General features: G+C 43.5%; 1 protein-coding gene across 1 annotated transcript in view; it reads left to right on the top strand.

Annotated features, from left to right (window-relative positions):
• tgfbr2b (transforming growth factor beta receptor 2b) overlaps window positions 1–3,954 on the top strand; it is a 25,316-nt gene extending 21,362 nt beyond the window's left edge. The window contains exons 6-7 of the mRNA XM_042107327.1: window positions 2,074–2,201; window positions 2,710–3,954. Of these exons, the coding sequence (XP_041963261.1) occupies window positions 2,074–2,201; window positions 2,710–2,892 (311 nt within the window). The 3' untranslated portion in view covers window positions 2,893–3,954. The remainder of the gene's footprint in view (window positions 1–2,073; window positions 2,202–2,709) is intronic.
• Window positions 3,955–11,863: the final 7,909 nt, after the last annotated feature.

Here is an 11,863-nt window from a genome sequence, read left to right as displayed (position 1 = left end):
GTTCACTGCCGTTAGCTAGTGTGGTTCAGCGAGGATGTGCAAAGCCAGGAGACAGGTGGCAGAGCAGGATGCAGGAGAAGTCATGAGCACAACAGAGAATCAGTCGCCCACTTTCACTGCAGCAGGATGTGGCAAAGCATCGGCAATCCCATGCAAGCAAGCGTATCTGTGTGTGTGTGTGTGTGTGTGTGTGTATGTGTCGGTGTGTATTTGTGTGTATATCAGTGTATATATGCATGTTTGTGCATCATCTTTATGTTCAGTTCGGCTGGAAAGAAGCCTCATAAAACTTGCTGACTTAAACTGGGTCATCATGTGTGAGTGTCTGTGCAGCATGTCTGCGACCCATACCTCCGCGCAGGTCCAGACTACTCTGCTCTGAGAGAGGAGGTGCATGGGGGAAGAAAGAGGGAGAGAGAAAGAGAGAGAGAAAGAGAGAGAGAGAGAAAGAGAGAGAGAAAAGAAATGGAGAAAAGGAGGGAAACGGTCCCAGACAGAGAATCAGACAGCAGACCCACAGTGGTTTCAGACGGATAATCTGAAAGGGAAACTGCTGTAAACCACCCCACCCCACCCCACCACCACCACCATCACCACCACCACCTCCACCTTAGAGCCTCTGGAGTTGGCATGGGATCCTGGTGAGAGAGGCCCAGCCCGGCCCAGAGCCTGGGTGACATCTGTTCTCCCTACAGTAAATAAATAAATAAACCTCTCAGCATTCTTCACATAGCTGCCATTGCATGGGGGGGGGCTATGGCCGAGACTATGTGTGCGGAAGGAGACTCTTAAATAGTGTGACTATTGTGCTCGTATGCCTGTGTTACAATACTATGTTATTAGCTATTACCCATTTACTTCACCTGTAATCAGCGCGACATCTAAATCGGCTTCTGTTTCACACGATTACTGAATGCATTTCAGCGGACAGTGTCGGATCAGGGTGTTTTTTGATTGTTTCTTAATCTGTGTGGTGTTCCACTCACGCCAAAAGGACTCCCTGTCGCCTTCCATCCACCTATGGGAATAGCAGGCAGGTAGGCAGCTGTGGTATTTGTTCCATCTGACCACAGGAAGTAAGGGGTTGGGTGATGGGCTGTGCAGCAAACTAGGCCAGAAGCACCCGACTGCCCCCAGTTTAAAGACTATGGCAGGGGCCTGAGTGGGCGTATTTTTGTTTTATAAATTGAAACAGGGGAAGTCCACTTGTCAAAAACAGGAAGTGGCCGCTTGTGGAGTCAGCTTCTCCGCGGGGTCCCAAAACGCAGGGCCTGCGTCTCCTGTCCGGGACCAGCCACTTCCTGTGGGCCTGTCCAGTGCCGAGCTGGATTGCGTACCACCGGCTCCGAGTGTGATAGCCAGTGCCTCCAGTTTTCCATTCGGTGGAATGTGTGACCATGTGTGTGTGTGTTTGAGTTCTTTTTTGTCTTTCTTTCTTTTCTCAGTGTTTGGCCCAGTGAATCTCTTTGCACTTGCGAGTGTGAAATGTAACGGTGGGAAACCCTGAGCGGCCATGTCAGTGGGTTTTGTGCATCTGGCCTGAGGTCTGTTTCATAAGCTCTGGCGCGCATCCCACAGGATAAATATTTCATTTTTATGCCCATCGCTGGCGGGACGCCGTGACCGGCGAGTGAGTATTTCGGATCCAGACAAAAGAGACAAAGCTAGCTCATGAGTTTTTCTTTTCCACTTGTTGTGAACCCCGTCGGGTGTGGCTGTTTGCTTCTTTTGGAGTTACTTGCGGTTACTGCTTTCACAAACGTGTGGAAAAAGGAAAAGTCCAAAACAAATACACACTTTCACTCTCCTCCACCTCGCCTCCTTCTCCGCTCAGCAGTGCTTCCTTCTAAGGCGGCTAAGTCCGACTCCTGATCCATTGTGTGCTGTGATAACCCCCCTGGTGCCCACTATTGCCCTTGAACCCCTGAGTAGTAATTCACCACAGTGAAATGTTTTCTGCTGAGACTTAAGGGGCCACTGGTCCGGACCATGGTGATTAATGTTCCGTCCTCTCTCTCTCTCTATCCCTGTGTGTGTGTGTGTGTGTTTGTGTGTGTGTGTGGTGTCCTGCAGAGGTGAAGGAGTATGAGCCACCATTCGGGTCCAAAGTGCGAGAGCACCCCTGTGTGGAGAGCATGAAGGACAACGTACTGAGAGACCGGGGCCGGCCCGAGATCCCCGACAGCTGGATCAAACATCAGGTAAGCCAGGAGAGAGAGTGTGTGTGTGTAAGTGACAGAGCAATGAGAAGACCGCACGAGCGGAGATCTTTACATCAAAATGTCTGGAGGCGAATGTGAGTTTGATAGCTAACAGTAACGGTTAGGGCAGGGGTCACACTGGCCAGTGGCAAGCGGCAGCAGCAAGCGCAACACAGCGCTCAGACTATAATAAGTTATAATCTCGTTCCCAAGTAACACAAACGGTTTGCCTAAACTGGCAATTGAATACGCTTGCGTTGTGCTTTGAAAGTTGAACCAAGTTCAACGCTCAGCTTGTTCAATGCTAGCGTTACGCTAGTGCTGCCACCGTGGCGCTGCCGAACCATAAAGAACAATAGGAAACCTGCCGCTTGCCACTGGTCAGTGTGATCCCTGCCTAGCTCACTATAGTTCTAGTGCTTTACACATACAGTACCTGCATGCAGCGCAGACAAATCAGTTGGCATGTAGTGACAAGCTTTCGCTTTCCTGCATTCCCTTTCGTCAGGGTGTGGCGATCGTGTGCGCCACCATCAACGAGTGCTGGGACCACGACCCCGAGGCCCGGCTCACCGCCCACTGTGTGGCCGAGCGCTTCGGCGAGATGGAAGACGAGCTGGACAAGCTGTCCAGCCGCAGCAGCTCGGAGGAGAAGATTCCAGAAGACTTGTCCGTGGACGACGGGAAGTGAGAGAACAACGCCCCCTATCTCCGCGTGCCTTTGGGAACTCTGAAGTGCCTTCTCTCTCACACACATATCTCTGCGGGGGGGTCAAGAAGAGGAGATTGAGTCCTGTGACCTCAAACTCAGCCCCCCCCCCCTTTACTCCCTCCATCTTCATATCGGAAACTGGAATGTGTTTATACATACAGTGTAGTATGTTGACATGTAAGACGCGAGCTGTGGAATAGGGTTTTTAAATGTGTTTTTCATAACCAAAGACTGAAGCACTTTACATGCTTACATGTACCCGTACATAGGAGACACTGGGACGCAGTTGGACTGTTTCCCATGTATTTTTTTTTTAAAAAGGGTGTGGTGAAGTTAGTCTGGGGCTGGCCTTCCCGGACGGCCCGTGTCAGGCGCCAGATGTACAGACAGCCAAAAAGAGAGAAACTGAAACGCTAATGATTCTGACATTCAGTAGATATACACAAGAGATTGTATGGTGATACTAGAGATCTATGATTCAGGACTAACAGAGATGCAGTGCTATCTTTGCAAGTGTGTGTGTGTGTGTGTGCATTTGTTTGTATGTGAATGATTATGTATGGGCATGTCTTGTATGTATGTATTTGAAAATGTGTACGTGTGTTTATGAGATAAAGAGAGAGTGAAACAGACAGAGAGTATGTGTGTGTCTGTGTGCAAATAAGTATGTCTGCATGAAACTGTGTACACATGTTACTCTGTCTGTGTGTGTGTGTGTGTGTGTGTGTCTTTTGTAAGAGTCATTATTTTATGTTCTCTATAAAGAAGCTTTAAAAACACGTACTTGCCCAAACAAGCACAGTGTACATAAGCACATCCAAACCATGCTAACAGGAAGGGCACCAAAAGGGAAGATACTGTATATGACATGTGATGAGTGTGTGTAGCACCATATCAACACACACTGACACAAAGAAAGAGCTTCCCATGATATATGCATTACCAGAAGCATCAACTATTGTGCCTTTCTTTTTATCTTTTATGTAAAATACTGTAAATCTTTTATGAATAAAAAATATGTTTATGTATTTGCTAAAAACATCTGCTTTTCTGAGTAGTTTTTGATTCTGATTCCGGTTTCCATACCTGTGTGTTTGCATGAAACCTTTATTGCCTCGAAGGGAATTTGTTTTGCACTCAAGGGAGTCACACTGGACATTGATTTGCATTAGATTTCTCTGTCTCTTTAGTCTATCACTAAAGGATTCGGAATCCTGGATTCCTTCGGAAAACTCTGTAGGAGTTCTGATCTCGTTTAAGATAAAAACAGACTTAACAGACTCCATTTGGTATACAATGTGCTCTGCGGGGCATATTTGACACTATTCCAGACAGGCAGACAGGCCGGCAGGCAGGGTGAGCTAGAGGCAGAGGCAGTGCAGGTGCCCGCCCGGTTCCCAGGCCCCTGCAAGTGTGTTTGCTCTGGCCTTTTGCAGGGGTTGTCATCCTGCAGACGTTCAGGGGGAAACGAGTTCTCCTCTCCGCCTGCCAAGCCGCTGCCCAAGCTGCTTACACTCTTGATCTCCCCGACCACGTCCCGAAGCATGGGAAAGCAGGTGTGCGTTTTTTTTGCGTTTTTTTTTGTCACTCCGGAGGTGACGAGCTGTCACACACCCTGGCACCCCCCCAGTGTGTGTGTGTGTGTGTGGGGGGGGTGCCAATCAGATAAAGATGTCATCAGCGCACCTGCCTGCCAAGCGGGCCAAACCCACATTATGTGAAATACGTTTCTTGGAATATATGCAACACAAAGGGGTAGGAACTAACAGCCGTGTGCTGGGATTTCACTTGCAGTGTGCCAGTAAGTACTAAGGCCCTTAGTAGTAGAATCAGAAACATGGAGAAACTTGCCAGCACTACTCTGTGCTGTCTCGCGTCCAGCAGTTCATGCTTGGCATCAAAACTTGTATGGAAACTCCGGGGACTGAGTTTAGAGCCTGGAGCCCACAGCCAAGAACTGCCCTCCAGTAGAGAGAGAGAGAGAGAGAGAGAGAGAGAGAGGGAGAGAGAAAGACAGAGAGAGAGAATGAGAGAGAGAGAGAGAGGGAGAGAGAAAGACCGAGAGAGAGAGAGTGAGAGAGAGAGAGCATATACACCAAATTGAGCAGAATAACCTCTCCTTTTGAGGGAGCTTTGTGAAGCGTGGCCGTGTTTGCAGTGAGATGTGCAGCTGTACTGCGGACGGGGCTCCGCTGGGGCCTTTGTAGCGGCGCCGGTGCGGTTCAGACATTCCTGCTCGTAGTGCACTCAGACCATGACCGTAATGACAGGGGCAGCGGAGGGCTGCGCCGGTCCGCAGACAGAGCCGTAAGGCCGCGCGAGACGGCCAGCGAGAGGGGAGCGGGCAAACGCCTCCCAGTTTTTTTGCACCCATTCTTTTTAGGTTATTTTTCTGTACTGCTCCTATTTAAAGGTACTCTTCTATTTTGTGTCTCGTGATTTATTTTCTTTTCATTTCATTCATTTTCTTTGATTTATTTTTTCCAGTGAGTCAAGTTTTTTTCCCGTCTGATCTGACCTCTGAAAATAGCTTGTCTTTTGTCCGGATTTTTGTCTGGAGGGTTCCAGAATCAGAAGTAGTCTAATTGTCACACCAAGTGTTACAGTGTCAGTCGCGAGATAAAAGTATCCCTACTGTATATTCTACAAACATGTTGAAGAAGACCAAACTATACATTGTTTTCTGTTGTGGGTTTTTGCATTATGTTACATGCATTATTTCAAAGTATAATGCATTGTTATTAATGTTTTCTCTACAAGACTTGGCTCTAGCTGTACACTCAAAGTGTATACTGTATGTCAACAGGTTTTTCTTGTTACCAGTGCTGAACATGGTCCCCCACTCTTATGCACACAGACCCAAAGAATTCAGATCTCAACATGGTATAATATGCCAGCCACATCATCTTTACTCAGATCTGTTATGGCTGTAGATATAAACTGCCGTCTATTTCAAATAAAGGAAGAAAATTCCATGGTGCAGCAACAGATTCAAAAACTGAAGGTGACTGCCTCCTGTTGACTATGATGATGATAGTTGAACGCTTCAGACGAGGGTCATTGCAGTGGCTTTGAACTATCCTAACACACTGATACTTAGTAAATTAAAGGGACACCAGGCAAGCCTGATGCTTTTTCTCTACGAAACTCCCCCAAGCTCGGTCTGAAGCTCTTTTCCTTTTCTTTGCGCCTTCCGTCAAGGGTTTTCGCTGCTTCTTCGCCGGCTCTGCCATTATACACACGTTTGCAACAATCTCTAGCGTTTCGTTAGCCTGCCTCTGTGCTGTAAACTGATCCTGCTTCGGTCGGCGGGTAGGATACACCGAACTTGCAAGTGGGATATTCTTCCTACAGGCAGTAGGGGCGGGCGAGAGAGCCTTCATTCGCCCCGTAATGAGTCATTTAACCATATACCGACTTACGAAGATGATTAATTAACACGAAAACGTTGCCTGGTGTCCCTTTAATATAATATTACGGTAATGTTGATGTAAATACACACATTTTTTTATCTACTGCCATTATTTACAAATGGAATACATCTATCTGTTCATCACAGTTTCAAACAGACTTGCATGTTAAAGACATATGTTCATCCTGACATCAACTTTTTGTCACATCCAGAAAAGCACAACACTAACCCTGAAAGTATGCAATATTTGTTTGTTGAGACCAGACACCTGTGAAGCACAACTCAGCAATGCTGAAAGCTTTGCTCTGTTGCCTGAAAAAAGATGTTGCTCAGAGACATTCATTCCAGTGGTTAGTGATTCATGTGTGTGTGTGTGTATGTATGTGTGTGTGTGTGTGTGTGTGTGTTTTCACAATTCATTATTATGCTGATTTCTTCAGCTCTGTTAAATCCCTAAAGCCCAATTTATTTCCTCATTGCAACATCTGGGCTGTATGCATGTCCACAGTGTGACTACTGACGCTGAACAAGCCTAATGATCCTAAAATGAATACTGTGAAAGCAACATGTGGTGTTCAAACCAGTCTCCCTGTTCTTCAAAGACTCCCTATTGTTTCATATGCCTCTGCTTTCCTCTGCATTTAAATGCTCTTCTCTCACTAAAATGATGGCACACTTCTCTTCATTACCACCAGAGAGCGCTGTCTACAAAGAGGACACAAGTTAATATGATGCAGTCCTCTTAAACACTTGAAAGTCAGCCCTGAAGGTTGCACATTTGCATTTAGATATATAAATTGCATCAACCTTACAACTTTGGCAGATCATATTGGAGAAAATGACAGAATAGAAATACGTAATGAAACAAAGCCAAACTTATGACAAAGTGAAAGACATAAGAGAAGGTTGAAATGAAGTGGACATTTTTTTTCCGTTGCAGACAGGCCTCTCCACTGGCCATCACATGGCGATATGCCTTCAAAGCCCTGTGATATACGAGTTGCTATGTGTATTACTGGTATTAGTGTACAAACAAAACCATAACAATGATGGATGAGACTGACCGAAGCCAAAGAGGACCACTCATCATCAACAGTGTTGAGTGGATTAAACTGTCTGTCTTAGACTGACAAAAACCCAGGGTAAACAAACACAGTGTAAGTGTGATGAAAAATAATGTACGTTAACACAAACAAAGGCACTGTCATGGTAAAACAGTCCAACTGTGTTATGGAAGCTCTTAAGAGTTTTCAAGCTAGAGCTTGTCAAAGACAAGTCCTCGATTGTATCTTTTAAGTTGCTGCTTACATATTTTGAGTAGTGATATACAAACAACAACAGTGATACTGTTTATGGTGATCCACAAGCACTCAAACTGACAAAAATATGGGTGTGTCAGGAGTGTTATGGCACTATGTGTCTGTGTCCAATACACACAAAGTGTCATCTTTGCTCCGGTCAGAAGGCAACAAAGCCCAAACCAAAGGATTAGGAGTCTTGACAGATAAAAAAAACTGATACTGGTGTGTGGCACATGCTGAGGCCTTGTTACACAGATTGAACTGGAAGTTAACTATCTCTGGTATAGGAAGAGATAGGTGAGTTTTGTTGAATGGGTGGGTAGAGACAAGAAGTTGGAATGTTTGGCTATGCAGGTCAACATAACAATGGATAAATGCAATTCCCCAAAATTTTGCCTCTCCACAAAGACAAGAACAGGATTTCACTATTGTGTGGATCGTCTTGTGTTTAGTGTTGGCCTGATAGAACAATCTTGCTCTTCTATTTCACTCTAACACACAGAATCCACAAAGTAATGTAAACATAATATTGTTATATTCTGAAAAAACTTAATTAACATGTCTCTAAAAATAGGTCTACTTTAAGAATTGGTTGACTTTTACAAATTAAAAATAAACATAGTTGTGGCATGTTTTGAATGGATTCCAAACACACTAGAAGCTGTTTTCCTTCCGATACATTGCAAGTATTGCTGGATGTGTCTGTGGGACATTTAAGCCTCTATTTGGATGAATTCCTTGTATTGGGTTAAACAAACTGCATTTGGATTAGATTAACTATGTAATTTCCCACATAATTTTAGTCATGGTTATCAGGGGAAAACAAGCATATACAAAAGTGCTGGAAAACACTATCTAACATTAGCATATATATTTTCAACATGGTATTTTCAACATGGTTTATTTTATTCATTCTTAAAAATAAATATGTAAATATATTAAGATATCCATAATTTTATGCATAGTTCATATAAAGAACCAGCTCATTTTCGGGCAGATTTCCATGCATAGAGTAACACAGTAAAACAGGTTTGACTTAAAGGCTCACTGTTCTGATTCACTAAGCAGCCACTGCATTTCTGTGTTTGTGGACTTTGATTAAATGTAAATCTGGCCCACATGTATATGCATAACGTATAGCTGTAAAATGCTGTATAGAATTTTGTTGGGTTTAAAAGATTTGCTTTGCAAAATATTTTGCCTTTCTTCTTACGATCAGAGGCTTCACCTCATTGCCCAGCACCAGATATTTTTACCCAAATAATTGGGACACAGGGTCACAGGCAAATAGGGGTAGACCAGGTCGTGGAAACACATCAACAAATGTGTGAGCAACAGCCATCCCGTCTTATCTCAGATCAAAAACTGAAGGATGTGTGCAGTGGTTGTATCCTGTTGTCTTGTTTTCTATTACAAATGTTTCAAATCAACACAAACATGGGGAAGGGTGTGTCATTGTAGCCTATTATTTTTCCAAGGCAGTGTAGTAACAAAGTCTATTTAAATTAAGACTAATAATTTTCAATGTCATGGGTTAAACATAGCCTAGATCAGTGAGGTTATTTTGTGCCTATAGGTGCATATTTTTCTCGATGTGCTTCCTTCAATTCCATTCAGAATGAATAATACAAGATGTATTTTGCCCTTGCATGAACCTTATCTGTCAAAAAGAACGATAACAGTACTGTTATTGCAGTAACTGCAAGGAACTAACTATGAAAGCTGTTTTATCTTCATTATTCAAAGAAAAGAGATGAGCAGTGTCATCATTAGTTGGTTGTGTAACGCTTTGCAGTGCTTTGTTCTATTTGTTCCATCCATCTGGTCCAAATAAAAAATGTGTTCGATAATCCAATTTTCAATTTGTTTTAACTGGTCAGCAAATAGATAATTGCTGCTATTTTCTAAATGTGTCATTAGTCACGCAAGATAAAGAAAACAGAAACTGGATTGGAAACAAAAGTAAAATTCAGTTAATATTGGATTTTGGCCCCTTTTTTTTACTGTTTTTGTTGGGCTGAACCACGCGTAGGGGTGGGTGACCTGATAGATATTGGCGCGCGATGTTGGTGATCACATTTTATCAGCGGATGTAGAGCATAGACTGTAAAAAATAGATGTAGGGATGGAGGGCTATCAAACACAGTTCCGCTTGCATCAAGGTGCCAAGCGATTGATAATGTCAGCTCGAGATCAGAACTTCAGATACAGAGGGAGACATTGCTGCGTCCTGACACTTATGAGTAGGCCTACGTGAGCCCCAGTAGCCTACAGGCCAATGTAGGCTATTTGCTGTTGAAATTAATAAATGGATAAACGGATAAATTAGGCTCACCGTTGTGTCTTCGTTTAGCCTAATGAAACCTAGTCTAGCGTAAAGCGTTAAATAAGCAAAAATACCATGTCAAACAGTGCTCGGGGTAGCCTGTATAGCCCGGTATAGCCAAGACTGACGTCGATGGCAAAGCATTCTGCTTTGGGGAATTATTTGCTATGGCATGGCCATGGTATTCAAATATAGGCTACTGTAGATATGTTCAACATAGGCTGAAAGTTATGTTTAACGTGCCTTCTCCCAAAAAGTTTGTCATTAATCTCTAAAGTAATGAGTCAAAATCACAAACAACTTCAGGCGGCGCTCCCTTCCACCATCTAGCCTGGCCCAGCTAGATGGTGTTCTCCCCCCGGTGTTCGTGGTTCAGTCCAACCACAAGGGCAAAAAAGGAAAATTAGAAAATTGACGCATCATTTCAATTTTTAACTTCTGAACAGAAAACCGTAACTGTGCTCAATTGAAAATCAAAATAAGCAACAATAACCCATTTACTGTGCCGTCCTAAAGAATGGATAACGGATTTTTAAGCCTATTTTTATATTTTTTCATGTGAATTCTGCAAATAGAACATAGCACTGCAAAGCGTTACACGGACCTGGGTTGTCTGGAGTTTTTTTTTGCTGTTTTTTCATGCTCATCTGTCACCGTTTTTGATGATGTCTTCCAGGCAGGTAGGCCTACATTGAGAGACTGCTTATGCAAAGTCAGCAACACATTTGGAAGTATAAGCTATGAAGCTTCACAGAACTGGACTCACAGTATAGCCTACTTGACAGGCCTTCATCATGGTGAAAACCCCTAGTACTATTTTTCTCAAGGACAATGTAGGCTATAAAGTTGCATTCTGCATCTATAGGTCAACTGATCATTGTGGTAGGCCTATTGGTCACGGAATTTGAGATATTTTCACGTCTGAAATGAAAGCTCAAGTAGCATAAAAAAAACATGGTTTTCTGTTTAGAGTCTCCTCACAGAAATTTCAACATAAATGATGTTCTACTTTATAGCCTAGGTTGGCCTACTCAAATAGAAAAATAAATAATAGGCCTAGAGAAGACGACTAGCCTACAGATCCTACTAAGCCGACAAAATGTCTTTGTTAACAGGAATGTTGATAAGCCTATGGCTACAGTATAGGCTATAAATAAATAATAATAAATGTGATTCTTGCCGTTTTGTTTCAATAGAATTCGTCCAAGGGAAGACATTGCAGTTTCGTATTCAGTTAGGCTAATTACCTAATACCTAATTAGAAAAATCTCTTTATTCTTTCTGTTTCAATGGACTGTAACGTTACTTTGGCGTAGCCTTGCGTACCGGTATATAAATTCGCATTTAATAAGCCCTTAAGCGAAACTAAAATGAGGCCATATCAAATTTCTGGAGTTCTTGGTCACGAAAATACAAAACAAATGTGAAGTCTTCTGTCGAGTGACCCTGCACTAGGGTTCGTGGTAGGCTATTGCTTTTGCAGTCGACGTTCAGTGAAGACTGTCTTTCACATTTTACCCTCCTAACTAAACTGGTCGTAAAGGGATGTATCGCTGAATTCCTCTTCTGTCATCCGTGTTACAACCAGATTCGCTCCTGTGGCGGCCTCTACGTTTTCCTTTACCCAAATTCATTTATTTAATTGGCCCTCTATTCTACGACTCTGTAGCCTGGTGACGGTGATTGGTTTTAACACAAGGCTGTTACTGCGAAAAACAGATGGGATTGGTTACTTCGTAAACAACGATCCTTCTGTCACTGTTTGTCATTTGCCCGGACTTTGAGTCATTCTATTGGTGAAAAAGCCGCCTGTCACGAATTGACCTTGCTCGGATTGGTTTTGAAGTCATTACATTCATCCCGCCCATTCATACCTGTCCTGCTGTAAGAGGTTGAATGCTCTTCCTACAG

The sequence above is a fragment of the Alosa sapidissima genome, chromosome 10 (genome assembly GCF_018492685.1).
Source record: "Alosa sapidissima isolate fAloSap1 chromosome 10, fAloSap1.pri, whole genome shotgun sequence".
NCBI classification, from domain to species: Eukaryota; Metazoa; Chordata; class Actinopteri; order Clupeiformes; family Clupeidae; genus Alosa; species Alosa sapidissima.
The sequence above is the reverse complement of the archived record's forward strand: the minus strand, read 5'-3'. Positions and strand labels throughout refer to the sequence as shown.